At 47.2% G+C, this 16,044-nt stretch overlaps 1 protein-coding gene across 1 annotated transcript; it reads right to left on the bottom strand.

The window, feature by feature from the left end:
- Nucleotides 1–1,235: 1,235 nt before the first annotated feature.
- Nucleotides 1,236–15,805, bottom strand: KLF9 (KLF transcription factor 9). The gene is made up of 2 exons (XM_054397425.1): nucleotides 15,337–15,805; nucleotides 1,236–2,276 (listed from the first exon to the last, which is right to left on the bottom strand). Exons 1-2 carry the CDS (start codon nucleotides 15,803–15,805, stop codon nucleotides 2,044–2,046), a joined length of 702 nt encoding a protein of 233 aa, XP_054253400.1. The 3' UTR covers nucleotides 1,236–2,043.
- Nucleotides 15,806–16,044: the final 239 nt, after the last annotated feature.

Below are 16,044 nucleotides of genomic sequence, written 5' to 3'. Positions count from 1 at the left end.
AAAGTGTGCTTGGTTTCCTGATGTCTTCACTGAAGAAAACACATCCCTTTTCACTCCAGACTGCTCAATATCCCCAATGCTTTAAAAGCAGTTCTCTTCACATAGACAAAAATCTATCATGAACTACACAGGTAAAAACACTATATGCAAACTGATTTCTAATGCTGAAAGCCTTATACAACTGTAGAAGAAAACACTCTATTCTCTGAGTTCTTGGGGTTTTTTTATGTTTCTTTCTAGGAAGCAAGCTTTTTATCAGGTAAAACAAGACAACACTGCAATTGCAGGTTACTAACAGTATTTTTTATGTACAGAATTTTACAAGATCATCTAAATTCATCTGCAGTGGAAACACTTCAGGTTTCAGCGTGACTGCTCACAAGATGAATTTGGCCCTAAGTCTGTATTAGAGGGCTGAGACTCCCCTTCCACTTCTGGAGAAAGGGGTAAAAACGTAACAGGACAAGAATGTTTCTGAAAAAGAAAAAAAAAAGTGTAAACAGAATTATCTCCCCTATATGCAGCTGGGGAGAGGCGACAAAAAAAAAAAATCACTGATAACCTCTTACAGTTCATGCTTTTAACATTTTTTAAAAAAATTAAATAGTCAATAAACATGACTTCTAAGTTTTCCTCAGTGATCTTTTTGCACCTCTTAAAGAGAAAAAAAAACAGCTTTAAAATAAAATATTGCCTTTATCAGTGTTTGACATGCCATGCATGACATGGTGCAACGCAAAGTACCAAGCGAAGCTATGTTGTAAGGACTATTACAACACATTTTCCATGCTGTATTTCCAATTAGCTCATGTTTTCCCCCCATAATCTACAGAAACATCAATCAAAAGATACAGAAGGCCTTCTGAAGTGCTCCTTACAATAATTTCAGCTGTTTCCATTAGCAGAGTGCTCTTAAGGAAAGGTCTACTCTCTCCATAAACACACACACAACTCCCATAGGACTCTACAGGAGTGTGGCAAGGGTATGAAGAGAATAAATCTTTAAGGCAAGTGTAGGAAGAGAAAAAGCCATTAAAAAAGCAGCAGCTTATAAAGATGGTAGCTGCTGTTATGCGTCCAAACAAAACACAGCAGAATAAAGCACTATTAGTGGCATTTCTATAGTACAGTACTGTATTTATTGACAGATTAAAAGTATAGGATCAACTCGTGAGACACAGGCTTCTGCCCCCATGTCCTCACCACGTTATCTAAACTGACTTGTGTTTTGTTTTTCCAGGTAAGCGAATAAAACAGCTAAATACACATATGACTGAGATGTTGTGGATTGTTTTTTGTTGTTGGTTTGTTTCTTTTTTCTCTTCTTTAAATATCTTCTTGAATTATACATGTTTTCACTGGAAAAGTGCAGCTTATATGCAAAAGTATCATTAATACAAAGAAAAATTTAAAAGACCCATTTACTTTGATGGGCCTTCTTGAGTATAAATTCATCTTATCAATCAGATGCTATTAGTAACTTATGTAATGTTTCTCTTACCAGTCTCTTTAAAACCCAGGATTGTTCTGAGACAGAAGTAAACCCACTCTACGATGTGCTACAGAGTTTTTATCTGAGTTATTTATGTGACGTGGAAAGCAGTTTTACTTGGCAGACTTTAAATACAAGCAGCATTACACTGTTCAACAAAATACGTTCATGACACAGCAATCACAAAGACCTTAGGGTCACGCTACTGTGGTGGCACAGGCCAGACCATTCAGTCAGATGTATGTACACCAGCATCAATGCTTTACATTAGAGGAGGTGGTTGCCTCCTCTGCTGGCCATCCCCTTTTCTCCTCTCACCCGGCAGCCCACTTGCTCCAGACTACCACTCCCAGTGCAGTGTGGGGAGGTAGAGGATGGGCAGCAAGGCGTGAAGTACTCTTTTTTTTGTGTATGTGTGAATGTTGGCTACACGTGCTCTCGCGTGGCGAGGCAACCAGTGCCACAGCAGTGCTTGTGTGCCAGTGCCACTGCCTGCATCCTCACCACAGCTCAGCATCCCGTCAGCTCCTCTTCCCAGGCCAGCCCTGCCTTCACAAGTTGCTGCTGGAGCTGGACTTTTTGGAACGCTTGATCATGCTGGGGTGAAACTCAGTGTGGCGGCGGGCGTGCTTTGTCAGGTGGTCACTCCGCATGAACCGCTTCTCACAGAGGGGGCACCGAAACTGCTTCTCACCGGTGTGGGTTCGGTAGTGCCGGGTGAGCTCGTCGGAGCGGGAGAACTTTTTAAGGCAGTCAGGCCATGTGCAGGGGAACGGTCGCTCACCTGAGGGAAGGAAAGGATGACAAGAAGATTAGGGGGCAGGGATAATGCAAGCCAGCACATACCAGCTTCACTGAGGAACACACTGTTGAGGGAAGAAGCTGCTTTTGTTTCCTGCTGTGGTGCCAATGTCTGTGGAGTTATTGATGATTCCCTTAATCAGATTTCCATCACCCCTCCAGCAGAAGCCAAAAACCTCTCCAACCACAAGAAACCCATACTCTAGTGCGGAACCTTACATGACCCTGAACACTGTCAAAACAGCAGACGAGCCCTCCTGTGCCTGCACATTTTTCATGTTGGGCTCATTACAGTGGTTTGGTAAAGGAATGCCAGTATGATTCCTCTGACACTTCTATTTTGATGAATAAAGTCATGTAGAAAACAAGCCAAAAAAACCCTTTCATCTAGGACACATCATTCCAGCCCAGGGAGAACTGAGTGGGCTGAGTGGGGAGGGACTGGGGAGAACAGTGCAGACTCAAGGTTTCAAACACACAGAGCAAAACCACTGCAGAGAGAAGTCCCATGCCCTCCTCCTTTCCCCCAGAAATCCAAGCTGCTCCTGGGAGTACAGATTTCCCCTCAGTCTCTTATGATTGCCTATTTGATGATATGAAAATTACTTAGTATTCACATCTCAGTAAGTATATACGTTTGCTACGACAGTGAAGAATCGAACCAAGCAACTTACACCACACCTTTCCTTTTAAAAATAAGGGTGGACTAAAGAACACTCACTGTAAATCTTCTTGGCACCCCACATCCCTGCAGTTCACCTCAGTGGGTTGCACAGGCTTTGGAGACAGACCCTAACCAGCAAGACAGAGCCTAGTCCACTGCACAGATGGAAATCAAAGGCATTTAGGTTCACTCAAAAGCTTTCAGTCACAGATAATCATGCACTGCTACAGTTTGGTGCCTTAATTCCCTTATCTCCTGAAGGGAATATACATGACAGCTATGTGACAGCTTTTTATACTTAACCATGAAATATATTAACTGTCCCAGGAGTCTTCTGGCTTGGAAGAGTTGGAAAGAAACTCGGGAAGTCCAGTGCTTCTTGGTACTGCAAAGTTTGACACAACAGGCGAGCCTGCTTTACATTTACAGATGGCAAAAAAGGAAGCTGTTTACAAGAAGTGTGCCTTGGAGTCCTCCCCAGACACAACAGCAGTGACAAAAGCCTAAAGGCCTGAATGAACAGCTTAGATGTCAGGACACTGGAACTGGTGCTATTTAATGTCTTTGTCAGTGACATGGACAGTGGCATTGGGTGTACCCTCAGCAAGTTTGCTGATGACACCAAGCTCTGTGATGAAATTGACATGCTGGAGGGAAGGGATGCCATTCAGAGGGACTCTGACAGGCTTGAGAAGCAACCAATGCCAAACCCATGAAGTTCAACAAAGCCAAGTGCAAAATCCCGCACCTAGGTTAGTGCAATCTCAAGCACAAATACAGACTGGGAAAAGCATGGATAGAGGGCAGTCCTAAGGAGAAGGACTTGGGAGTGCTGTTTGATGAGAAGCTCAACATGAGCTGGCAATGTGCACTTGCATCCCAGAAAGCCAGCCATATCCTGGGCTGCATCCAACAAAGCATGGCCAGGAGGCTGAGTGAGGGGATTGTCCCAGTCTACTCTGCTCTGCTGAGACCCCCCCACCTGGAGTACTTTTTCCTCCTTTGGAACCCCCACTACAAGAAGGACATGAACTATTAATAAAGTGGTCCAGTGGAGAGCCACAAAGATGATCTGAGAGCTGGAACACCTCTCCTGTAAAGACAGGCTGAGAGAGCTAGGGTTTTTCGGCCTGGAGAAGAAAAAGCTACGTGGAGACCTTATAGCAGCCTTCCAGTATTTGAAGAGATTCCAGAACAGCTGGAGAGGGACTTTTTACAAAAGCATGTATTGACAAGACAAGAGGGTACAGCTTCAAACAGGGAGAAGCTAGATTTAGATAACACATTAGGATGAAATTCTTCAACAGGACAGTAGTGAGGCACTGGAACAGGCTGCCTGGAGAAGCTGTGGAGGTTCCTGCCCTTGAAGTGTTTAATACCAGGCCAGACCAGGCTTTGAGCAACCTGTTCTAGTAGGAGGTGTCCCTGACCATGGCAGCGGGGCTGGAACTGGATGACTTTTTAAATCCCTTCCAACCCAAACCATTCTATGATTCTATGACAACCAGCAGTGGAAAATACGTCAGAGCTGTTGGGAGGTGAAAGGACACTGAGGAGATTGACTGATAGCATTCAAAAGGCCAAGGAGGCTGAGGACATACCACATAAGCTGAGATGTAACTACACCACAGGTGCTGATAGCCCTAGAGGGCCTCTCAAGTCACAGTGTCGTTTTTGTAGCATAGGCTCCTAATCACACAGTGTGCTCCATGACAGCTGCTCTGTCCCAGTCCCAGGCTGAGCAGTGTGCCACAGAGCAGCCAGATGAGCAGGGCTGTGCAGGTCATAGCATCCTCTTGGGCAGCTGCAGCATGGTTGCTTCCCCTGTTCTTGCCTCACCTCATGGCAATTCTGATCCTTGGTCAGGAAAGGATGCTGAGACAGCCCAGCCAGCCTGGTACCCAAGCCCAGTGGAGGCAATGCTGCCAACCATACTGTCCTGAAGCTATACAACTTTATAAACAGGTTTCCTTGCTCCCTGCTGCGTGGTTTAGACATAGCTAGAAGGCTTTCCAAACCACCACTATCTGCATAAAATTAATTCATTAAAATACTACATAGGCTCACACATGCATGAAGGCCATGGCTGACCAGCACCAGAAAGTGCAGCCAGGACTCAAATCAATGCCTATCACCCTCCCCTAGCTTTGCACTGTCCAGGACCTGCCCTTGGCATCTGAGGCAAGAGTTTCACTTGTGCTGCTCTTTTGCTACCTATCTCACAGTTTCTGTCACAGCTTCTGGAAGCAGGCAGCAGTGGGAGGCATAGAACAGCTTTCTATTTCCCTAGGGAACGTGGGAGAAACACTACACATCTTGCAAGTGTGGAAGCATCTAGCATATGGCTCTATGTCAGGCACTTACACCCTAGAGCAGTGGGAGCATCTCAGGCATCCTAGGCACATCCCCAGGGGCTACATTTCCAACCACCCATCTCAGCTTTTCAGCCTGCAGAAGTGCTTAACTGTACCACAGGAAGGCTAGGTGCCTAGGCTGGGTAACAAGGATCACAGTCTTTGGGGTGCAGCATCTACATGTCAGGCATGGGAGTATCCAGTATATAAAAATTAATGTTTTGGCTCTTGAGGGCCCTCAAGAAACTGGGCTTTCCCCAAGTCCCCTGCTCCAGAACTGGAGATAGGAAGACAAAATATAGCCTGGTTACTGGAACTCCCTCTGAGACCTCATGGGAACAGCATGACCTCCACCATTGCCACCCTGCACATGCATTTCACATGCCAAGCACTTTAAGGTTATGCAGCATAATCACAAAGTTTAGGGGAAAGGCAGAACTTGCTCAAGATCTCTTGTGTATGTCCGGGGTTGCAATCCTCAGGGAACCAGTCCTGAGTTTGGCAGAGGGAGGGTGTTGAGGGCCATGGGAAGCCTGGCATGGTGGAGACAAATCCTACTACCAACAGGAGAGCTGCTGTGGATCGAGACAGTGAATGCAGCAGATACCACTGCTAGAAACAAGTGCCTGTGCTCTCTGAGGCACAAGAGCTACCACTGACACCAGCCACCCATGGCTCAGCCCCCCAGATACAGTGGCTGAGAACAGCTTTACCACCTTATCAATACAAGCCTGCCAAAGCTGTAACAGCCACTTTGGAAGCAGGTTTATGAACATAGGCCAGGCATAATCCCCAGTACCACGATGCATTAAAATCCAATCTTCTTAGAGCAGAGAGACAACGAGGAGGGAGGTTCTCCCAGGCCCTCAGGGGCTGTCTCCTAGACTGAGAATCTGCTGCTCCCCTTGGTCACAAAACCGTAATGGCTGACACTGGCCTAGAGGGATGGTGCTCCAGCAACAGGCTGAACAGGGGCAGCCTGTTCAGAGAGCTGGACCATGCATCCAGAAGGCTTTAGAGGCAAGACAGAGATGCCCAATGACGTGACAATTGTCCACTAAGCAAAGCTGGTCACAGTGTTTTTGCTAGTTGCATTTGACACACTTATTTTTTAAAGCAGCAGAGATGTTTGTGGAAGAGCTCAGAGAGCAAATACATGTTTCCAGGCAGGCAATGTCCTACAGAGCTGCAATGCAAGCCAGTGCTGCCTCCATCTGGAAATACAGATTTCTGTGTCGTGTTGCAGGCAAGAAATATCTTTTCCATATGATTTTCCCTCTTCAGTTTTGAGACTAGTAATGCTAAAGTTTGAAACAAGCAGAATGAACCATCAAAAGAGGACACTACTAGGCACTGTTTCCTTTGGTGGCAGTATGCTACTTAGGTTTGAAGACATGCCATAGATGGGATGAAGGAATGGCCAATGGTGTATTATAGTACACTATAACTGCATGTGATGGGATCCAAACACATGTAAATGTTTTCCTTTAAAAAAAGATATTTTATATATACACACACACACACACATATAATCCATGGCAGCTCAGAGAAGTAACAAACAAAACAAATTTACAAGTTGTAGGAATAGATGCCTCTGCAGAACTTCCATTCTTTGTCCTATGTGCCACTAGAAATGTAGTGATACGGTTTATACTGAGTGGTTCTTCACAGGTCTCTGGAGTCTAATGAACTCCTGCAGATCTGTCTTGATTTAAATCCCATATGGATATAAAGGTCATTGCAGATTGTTTTGATCTTTGCTGTCTTGCTTCACCTGACCTTTTCTCCCTGTTCCTTTTCCCCATTCTCTACCACAAATGGTTAATTTCTTCTTTCTCTACAAGTTTAAACTCCATATCCAAGCTGTTTTGTATGACCTGAGGAAGATCCTCTTTATTTTATTGCATTTCATTACGAATAGATGGTAAATTATTCATATTTTTTTGCCCTACCCTGTAACATTCCAGATTTTCTCACATTGTGTTCTTGTGTGGGAGGTGTTTCTTAAAAACATTACAGATTGGACCTCAGCAGATTCATTTAGTACAGGTAGTACTGATATCCTGATTCATCACTTGCCTTATCAGTACAAAATGTTGCTTTAGGTGTGAATGACCAAGGTTAGGAGCTACAGTTCATGGTGTCTTTAACAAATGAATGTTTGGACCACCAAGAGATAGACAAGTTCTCCATGATTTTTTTCTGTGACCAGGGAAGATGTGTTTGAAAAAGCTAAAGCTGGTGATCACACATTTGGGCAATTATCTTGGTGCTTAACAGGACAAGTGCTAGAACTGGATCACACTGAGTTTCTGTGGTGGAACAAAGTACTAATTTTGCATTAGCTGAAACTGTGCATGCACTCGCTTTACAGAAGGCATTCAGAGATCGCAGCCAGTGTGGATGGAAGCCTGACCAAGATGAATGGTTTGCTAAACTCATGCTGTCTTCTTTGCTGACAGAGTTTGACATCAGTACTAGCTAGCAAGGAACGGTTCACTTGCTGTCAAATAATGCTAATCATGCTGCTTCACACTAACTAGAAAGTCAAAAGGATGGCAGCTATAGCTGCAAGAATGGACACCTAATGGTCAACCTTTGGCTGACCTGTGTTATTAAAGATGAGACCACCAAGCACATGGTAGGACTGTGCTGCCTGGTATTCACAGCAGCAACTATTTTAAGTATTAAAACTGAAGAATGGTTTGGTTTCTGTGATGTGGTGTCTGTGCATGGTGTCTGTGCATGGCTCCCAGACTCTGCCAAGCCACTGACATAGCACAGATAGCCAATACCTCCTGCTGCAAAGATGCCTACCCTGCCTGTGGCACCTGCTCTGAAGCCCAGCAAAGCTGACCCCTTCTCCCAGAAACCTAAAGCAGCTAATGGGAAAGACGAAGAAGGAAAAGAACACAAATACAGAAAGCCCAAATAATGAAATCTCTTGACATCAGCTGAGAGCAAAATTACTTAGCAAAACAGGGACTGGCATAATCAACTCTACATGGTTCAGAAATGAGAGAATCTAATCCCCTCTGTCTTCCAAGATTCTCTTGTACTTCTGTAGCTGCTGGAGCTCAAAATTTCCAAAGAACCCCAAGAATAACTTGTCCTGAACTACAGCCCTTGACCTAGAGATGACAACGATAAGCATTTATCTTTTTTTTTTTCTTTTCCCCCGTGATCCCACCACTCTTGTACATCTCAATGTCTCCTGAAATACGACAGGTTCTGTAGGTGGATGTCAGGAACATGGTCTAGCTTACTGCATGAGGAAAAAAAAAAAAAAGGCAGGCTATCTTTCTTGCTGTAGAACAGATACTATCTCAGGTCTCCCACTTTTTTCCCCAAGGGCATTGTTTTCCCCACACTCCCGAACTATCAGTTTCCTGCAGGACACTGAATCTTGACTGAGCATCCACATGCAAGACATTCTGGTGAAGATGGATCTTACAGTCATCTATGCATCCACTTTGGGGTAGAGAGACCAGAGACCTTTGAGACAACCTTTTTCCTCTTCTGAGTTATTCCAAAATCAGATCACTGGAACACATGGCAACCACAAGGTACAGATGCTTGAGCAGAATAGCACCAGGATGCTGTCTAAAGTAAGGGGGTTTGCAACACCTAAACCACAGCTGTTCAGTCTGGCCGCAAGTCAAAGAGACATTGCCTGTGGGATAGGCAATGGAGTTTATTCTTCCAGCACTCAGGACTAAGTACTACAGGATTAATCAAATGTTAAAAATATTGTTTTCTCTAGTTGCTCTGATATCCTCAAAACCACCACTTAAAAACTGCTTGAGCATGCAGGTGTCTGAGTCTCTTTCAGAGGACCAGCTATGAAACCACCTGCTAGAAGCCACCACTTCTGAGAGACCAAATCTCAGTGAGACTCAGTCTTGCAGTTACTCCCATGCCAGACCACATCAGATGCAAAGGATACCCTTACAGCTTCTCTGCCAGATCACAACCCTCCTGGCCTTTACAAATGCCTTCTCTGCAGACTGTGCCTCCACATGTATGTTGAAGAAGCTACCTGGGAAAGATCTCTCGAAATGTCATCAAGTTACATCCACACTTTCATAGCTGAGGTGAATATGGGACGAGGTCCTACCTCTTTTGCTTTTCTATGTTATCTCCATTTGAACTTCCTCAGTTTTCCAATAATACTTAAATATCAGCCAAGCAATAGAGAGAGGCTAACTCCCAGTCTGGTGCTTAGGGAACTCACCTGGGATTGCAAACCACAAGGTTTAAGTTTTTGCCCTTTCTGAATGATTATGTGCTTGCTAAGCTTTGACAGGGGAAGGAGGAATGCAATTTAATGTGCATTCAGAAAGATAATATAATTTTTGTTATTTCACTGTGAATTTATCAACCAGCATTTCAACAGACCCTTCCCTCAAGTTTCAGGCATTTAGAGTGCTCTCCGACTATTTGTAGTCATCCTTATTTGAATATAGATGGTGAACTAAGCCACCAAAAGTAAACAGTATCTGAAATGTGCACTGCCATCACTACCTCACACTCTGACTCCCAAATCTTAGCGTGGTCCCTCCTTGCTCTCCCAGCTGCAGGTTTTGGGAACCATGCAAGGCCACAACTGGCAGTCTGGTACACAACAGCACAGCAGCCAATGAAAGGGAATGATTATTCCTACAGGGATCCTAGCAGCTGGGACTGCATGACACAAACTAGCAAGAGCAAGTGACAACGGTCAGTGTGCAGGAACTCAGTAAAGCTGCATTTTCAATACAACCATATGGAAATGGGAGTCACTCCCATCTGGGTGAAGCCTGTTCACTGTTTCTGTCCTGCACATGGCACTTCTTTACATCAACACTGGAACAGGTTGCCCAGGGAGGTGGTGGAAGCACCATCTCTGGTGGCATTCAAGATCAGGCTTGATGGGGCTCTGAGCAACCTGATCTAGTTGAGGATGTCCCTGCATGGCACAGTAGGGATAGACTAGATGATGACCTCTAGAGGTCCCTTCCAACCCAGTGCATTCTATGAGATCTGTGATAATAAACCTTTCTGGAGTGCCTTTCCACAGTGACACACATACATGTGCTTACATTCGTTGGGGTGGGGGTGCAGGGGGAAGGTAATGACAGGCAGGTGAAGTTGGGAGCAAAGCAAACAAACAAAAAACCACAACTGGGAATCTGGCAACACTGATCTTCATCTTGACGATTTTTGCCTTTTTACTCAGCTGGCAAGGCTTCCAGTCAGTATGACCATATTTCTCTGAGACCTGGAAACAAGCCCATTAGAACTCAAGGAATTTGCACACATGGACATTTCAGATCAAGGTCTGAATTTAGCAAAAAAATGTTCTGCTGGCTCCACTTTCTGCTCTTCAGTCTTATTCGAAAGGATTTGGCAAAGTGACATTGCATGAGCTGGATAAAAGGAGCTTAAAATGCTAAATTTTGGATTATGTTCCCACAAAATACCGAAAAAAGCTCCCAGGGAGCAGAAGATTGTCAACCTATCAGCATCTGTACAGTCAGTCAAGCTAGTGATAATCTAGAACACAAATACCGTAACAGCACAGTCAAACCCACAGAGATACAGAGGCTGAATCGATGCTGCAGCACTTACCTTTCATTGCTACTGGAAATACTCCTCTGTCCACTGTGTGGACTGTTGACCTACAAGTTCACATCTCTGCCTACAACCCTGCTACCAAACACTGGTGAGAGCTAAGTAACAGGAAAGCTCAAAGGTGCAGCAGCTGCCTGACATAGAAACTCTTGGTATTTGTTTGGACCTGGTCTGCACCATGATGCAGCTGGCTGAGAAGCCTAGCTAAAGAGGGAGAACTTCCCACACATTTGGTTTCTGTGTCTAACCTCTTAACAGTAAATCACGCACAAGCAAACTTCCCACTGAGCCACAGCACCACATATAGAGAAGAACCTGGGATTCACTTCCCCATGCAAGTAAACTTCTCTATGTTCTGTATGAGAAGGCATCTCACAAACTAGTTTCATTGTACTTTCTCTGTCCCTCTTTCCTGGCCAGAAGGATATGCTCTCAGTGGCCATATGTCCTTTAACAGCTTGTATTCTCTTCATCATAGTAAACCTACATGCCTTAAAGATTGTTTCTCCTGCCAGTTTTTCTCCCTCTCCGTATCTTGCCCTTTTGCTCTCTGCTTCCTGCCCAGGCCTTCTGACTTGAGATTGGTTGTTCACTTTCACATGCCTTCATTTTTCCTGGAAACCCTCTGGCCTGCACATCCCTCTGCAAAGCTGTTCCCTCCCCCACAGCCTTTTAGGCTAATAAAAACCCTACACATTACTGGCTATAATCAAACTTCCAAAACTAACCAGAGAAGTCTGTGCATTTTCAAGGTACCTGCTGTTGTTTGTCATGCTCTTGGTCAGCTGAGTCCCTCACATTGTCCTGACCTCTGCATTGGTTCTAGGGCTCTGGTTTCTCACAGATTTTGCAATGCATTTAGGCTTTCTTTTGTGCTTCTAAGACAAAATCAGGAAGAATCATTCACACCATCTCAATGCTAAAGATTCCTAAACAGACATGCTGCTCGGAATCCCTCTGCTACCACCAAACTTCAGCAGAATTTACATGTCCTATAATCCCATAACAGCATCCCGTAAGGGGTGGGGAAACGTCAGGTATGGTCACACTGTAGAGCTATCCTGTCTTCCCAACAAACAGCCTTTGGCTTGCAAACCACTGAGGATAATGCAGTCTTTTGCCTCCCACACCAAGTACCATGTACCTCAAAGAAGCTACTGTAAACGCCTCACACATAACAACCTTACCCATTATGAATGCTCTTCTGCTCAAGAAAAGAGAACTTGAATAATCAATTACAAATTACTTTTGGGTGGCAGTGAAGGGACAGGGGAGGCAATATAGCTCAGTTTCAGTGATATGCATACCCTTGTAGCCCTGGCCTTTCCACATTAAAACACTGTGAGAGCAGGCAGGCATACACGACAAAACAAAGGACTGCTTGATAGCATCACAGAAACATCAGCAGCCTGGCAAGGAATGCAAAAATAAAATGGGAAGAAAGAAAAAAATGTGGTATTGGTGGCACAAACGAGGGGGCTATTTGCTCAAGTAGGATGTGTGCTGCTATCTGCTGACCTTTTTCTGTTAGTATCAATACAAAACAGTTTCTGACAGGTGACTAATTGGAGTCTTCTGGAAATTGAACTAGAGTCATCATTAGAGGCCCAAACCTCAAGAAAACAGTTATACAGATAATTTTAGCCTCTGAAATACGGTATGCCTCTGAACCAAAAAGTTGAAGGAATCATTAATTAGACACAGACCTCTAACCTCTGAGCATCAAGTCTTTGGTCTTCTAATCTTCTAGCTTTAGGTGGTATTTAATTTCTTGCTTTGTGTTAGATTACAAAAGATGGTCTAATTTTTAGATTCCTACCATTACAAAGCACAGAGCAATATCCAAAGCTTTCTAACTTTACTTGGTTAGCATCAGTGGGTAAAGAGAGATGTGGCTACAAGCAGGTTCACAGGTGTAAATGGAAATCCTACAGCCATTTTCCAAGACAGGCTGAGATTAAATATTAAAAATTTAAGACCAGGAAGCTTCTACTGATGGCTGTGTACCTACTTCCACTAAATGCCAAACAACAGCAAGAAATCAAGTCATTGGTCTGATGAAAAATGGCAGGTAGATGAAAGCAATTCAAGAGGCACACATCTATGGAAGAAATTATTTGAAAGGCAAGAAAATGGTATAAAGGAGGCATAAACGGCATTATGCAGTTATGAATAACTCCAGAGGTTCCACTGAATCCCACTGTTGCTAAGGAATTGTTCTGCCATCTATAAAAATAATTAACATTAGCAGTATCGCTTAACATTTCAGTTAGCTACAATTAACTGTTCACATTAGGAAGCTGACTGCCGGATGTTTGTAGTGGTTTTAATAACACAGAACTACCATGACCGTACACCAGCACACTGGAGTCAAACATCACATACTTGGGAGCTGAGGCAACCCACTTGTAAGCAGCACATGCTAAGCCTCATGCCACTTCAGGAGATACTTATTATAATACTACAGCTTACAGTAAGCAGTGTGGGTTGTACAGTACATTGATTTACATGTGCCATCACCCAGAATGCTATCCCAGTTGATGTCTATTTTGGTTGCCGTATCAGGGTAGATATTTTAGCATGGAGTCATAAGTGGCAATGATGGTAACACATTTTCTTTGCCACTTACGAGCCAGCATTTTGGAAGGCATCAGTTACATTCAGCCTCCAAAAGAGCATCAGAGCTGCAGCCTTTGAGCCAGTAACACAACAATCCTTGGCACTGGTCCTGAGGTCAGTACAGGGTCACCACTGACCACCTTCTTTCCCGGCTCATAGCGACAGTCTTAGCTGTCATACTACAGAGGTCACTGCTGAGCAACATGCAGTAATCCTACTCCTCCCCTTGATCTCTCGAGCTAATCTGCCAGAAGGGCACAAGCAGAAAACCACGACTTGGTCTCCTCCTCTGCAGTGCATGTACATCTAGGCACAGAAGGTAGTCTAAGGAACGGAAGCGTAGTGGGCGCTCAGATGTGGCCGTGCCCTATCAAGGCTGCGTTAAACACTACAGCAATGCCTCATGATACATTCCTCGGGTGATAAACTCGTTTTGTACATCACCACTTCCCAGCACTGCCAACAGACAAAATCCTGAAAAGAGCCACCATCTACAGAACTGATATGGAGCACGTGGAATCAGTGTTGGCAGCGTAGGTCTCCTTCAATATGCTTCTTTCCATACTTGTGCATAATCGTTTAATTTAGAGCCTCGTGCAGCTGCACTATGACCCCAACTGCAGTTCACCTCATCTATTTGCACTACTGGGATTAAAAAAAACACCAACTAAACAGAGGAGTCTCCGACTGCTCTCCCCTTAGCGCTCAGCAGAGCCGGAGAAAGTACGAATTGCTGCAGCAGAGATTTTTATCTCCAGGTTTCCATGTTGCCACACCCTCCGAAGCGCCGGGCGAAGATAGGGGGCCGAGCGCACGCAGCCCGATGAAGCCCCGGTGGAACATGGCAAATCTCGGCGGCGGTAACCGGTACCGCGAGTGGCAGCCAAACAGGGCAGAGGCCGGTCCGCTACGGACGGCGCCCAGATCTCCCGGCGCCGGGGCAGCGTGGCTGACAGGGTTTGAGTTAAGCTCCCCGGGGGTGGTCTGCTCCACCGGGAGCTGATAGTGGGTTTTAGGTGATGTGCGTAAGTTGTCCTCTCCAGCTCGAAGGGCCCTAGCCCTGCTGGAGGGGGGTGTGACACCAAAACCCAACAGCACGGCGCGGTGCAAATGAGAGGCCACCGCCCCCTCCCGGGGCGCAACGATAGCCCCCAGCTCCGGCCCCGGGGCGTCCAGCTTCCTTGCCACGGACCAGAGCTCAACGGCAACTCCGCAAATGCTGGGGAACGAAAGGTCGGTTCCGACGGAACAAGTGGCAGTGGGGCCCAGGCAACGGGCGCCCGTCCGCACCGCGGCCAGAGATCTGCCTCGGGCCTCCTTCAAGACTACCAAATCCTGCCCCGCTCCAGGCGGGCACCCGATTTCCGCCGCCCCGGTATTTGTCGATAACAAGAACACGATCGGTGTGTTCCCCGCCTCGGCTACCCTCCTCTCTACGCGAAGTTTACGCAGCCCGACGGCTGCCGGCAGTTGCCCGCAGGTGACGGGCAGGCTCCCGGCCCGGGCAGGCGGCAGGCAGGGTGCGGCGGGAGGCGCTGCCGCAGCCCCGCCCGAGGCAGCCACCCGCTCCCGCCCGACCTGGGGCGCCGGTCCAGCACCGCGGCGGGAAGTGAACGGAGAAGAAAGGGGAGCGGGAACGGGAAGGAGAAAAAAAAAAAAAAAAAGCCCCCAAACCACCCAAAACGCAAAGCGAAAACAGGTCGGCGGGGGCGCCAGGCGCGCCGCCAGCCGGGTTCATCCGAGGACAAGCTCTCGCTCGCTTCCTCCCTCCCCCTCCCTCCGCCGCCGCTGACCTGTGTGCACCCGGTAGTGCGCCTTGAGGTGGGAGGACTTGCCGTAGACCTTGCCGCAGCCGTTGTAGGGGCACTTGTGCCGCTTCTCCGCCACCAGCTTCCCCTTGGGGACGGCCCCGGCGGCTCGAAGGCGAGGGGGCGGCCCCGGCGGCGGGCTGCGAGGCGGACTGGAGCCCGGCTCGGTGGCCGCGTCGCTGTCGGAGCCCGCGTCCTCGTCGGGGCTCTCCACGCTGTCGCTGCAGACGGAGGGAGCGGGAAGCGGCCGGTACTTGTTCAGCTCCAGCAGGCTCTTGGCGATGGCCAGCAGGGCGCAGTAGTCCTTCCAGGCGTCGCGGGGGTCGCGCAGTTCCCGGGCCGCCTCCCCCTCGTCCGGTACCTTCAGCCGCGCTGCCTCGGGCACGGCAGAGCGGTTTGAGATGGAGACCAGGCACTGCGCCGCCACAAAGTCCACGTAGGCGACGGCCGACATGGTGCGAACGCGCCCCGACGACGAAGGGCTACGGGCGCCCTCAGTGTGCGCCCGCCGGGCTGCCTGCACCGCCTCCACCCATGGCCCGCCCGCGGCGCGGGGGTCTCTGCGGCGCGCGGGGAAGAGCGGCTGGGAGCGGAAAAGGGAGTAAAAATAAACACCCGGGCGCCGGGCAGGTCTCTCACCGCCGCCCCCCGGGGGCGGCGCGCAGCCGACTGGGGTGAGTGCCACCCTCCGCC

This window comes from Indicator indicator, chromosome Z (assembly GCF_027791375.1).
Source record: "Indicator indicator isolate 239-I01 chromosome Z, UM_Iind_1.1, whole genome shotgun sequence".
Classification (NCBI taxonomy): domain Eukaryota; kingdom Metazoa; phylum Chordata; class Aves; order Piciformes; family Indicatoridae; genus Indicator; species Indicator indicator.
Note: the sequence above shows the minus strand (reverse complement) of the source record. Positions and strands in the feature narration are given on the sequence as shown.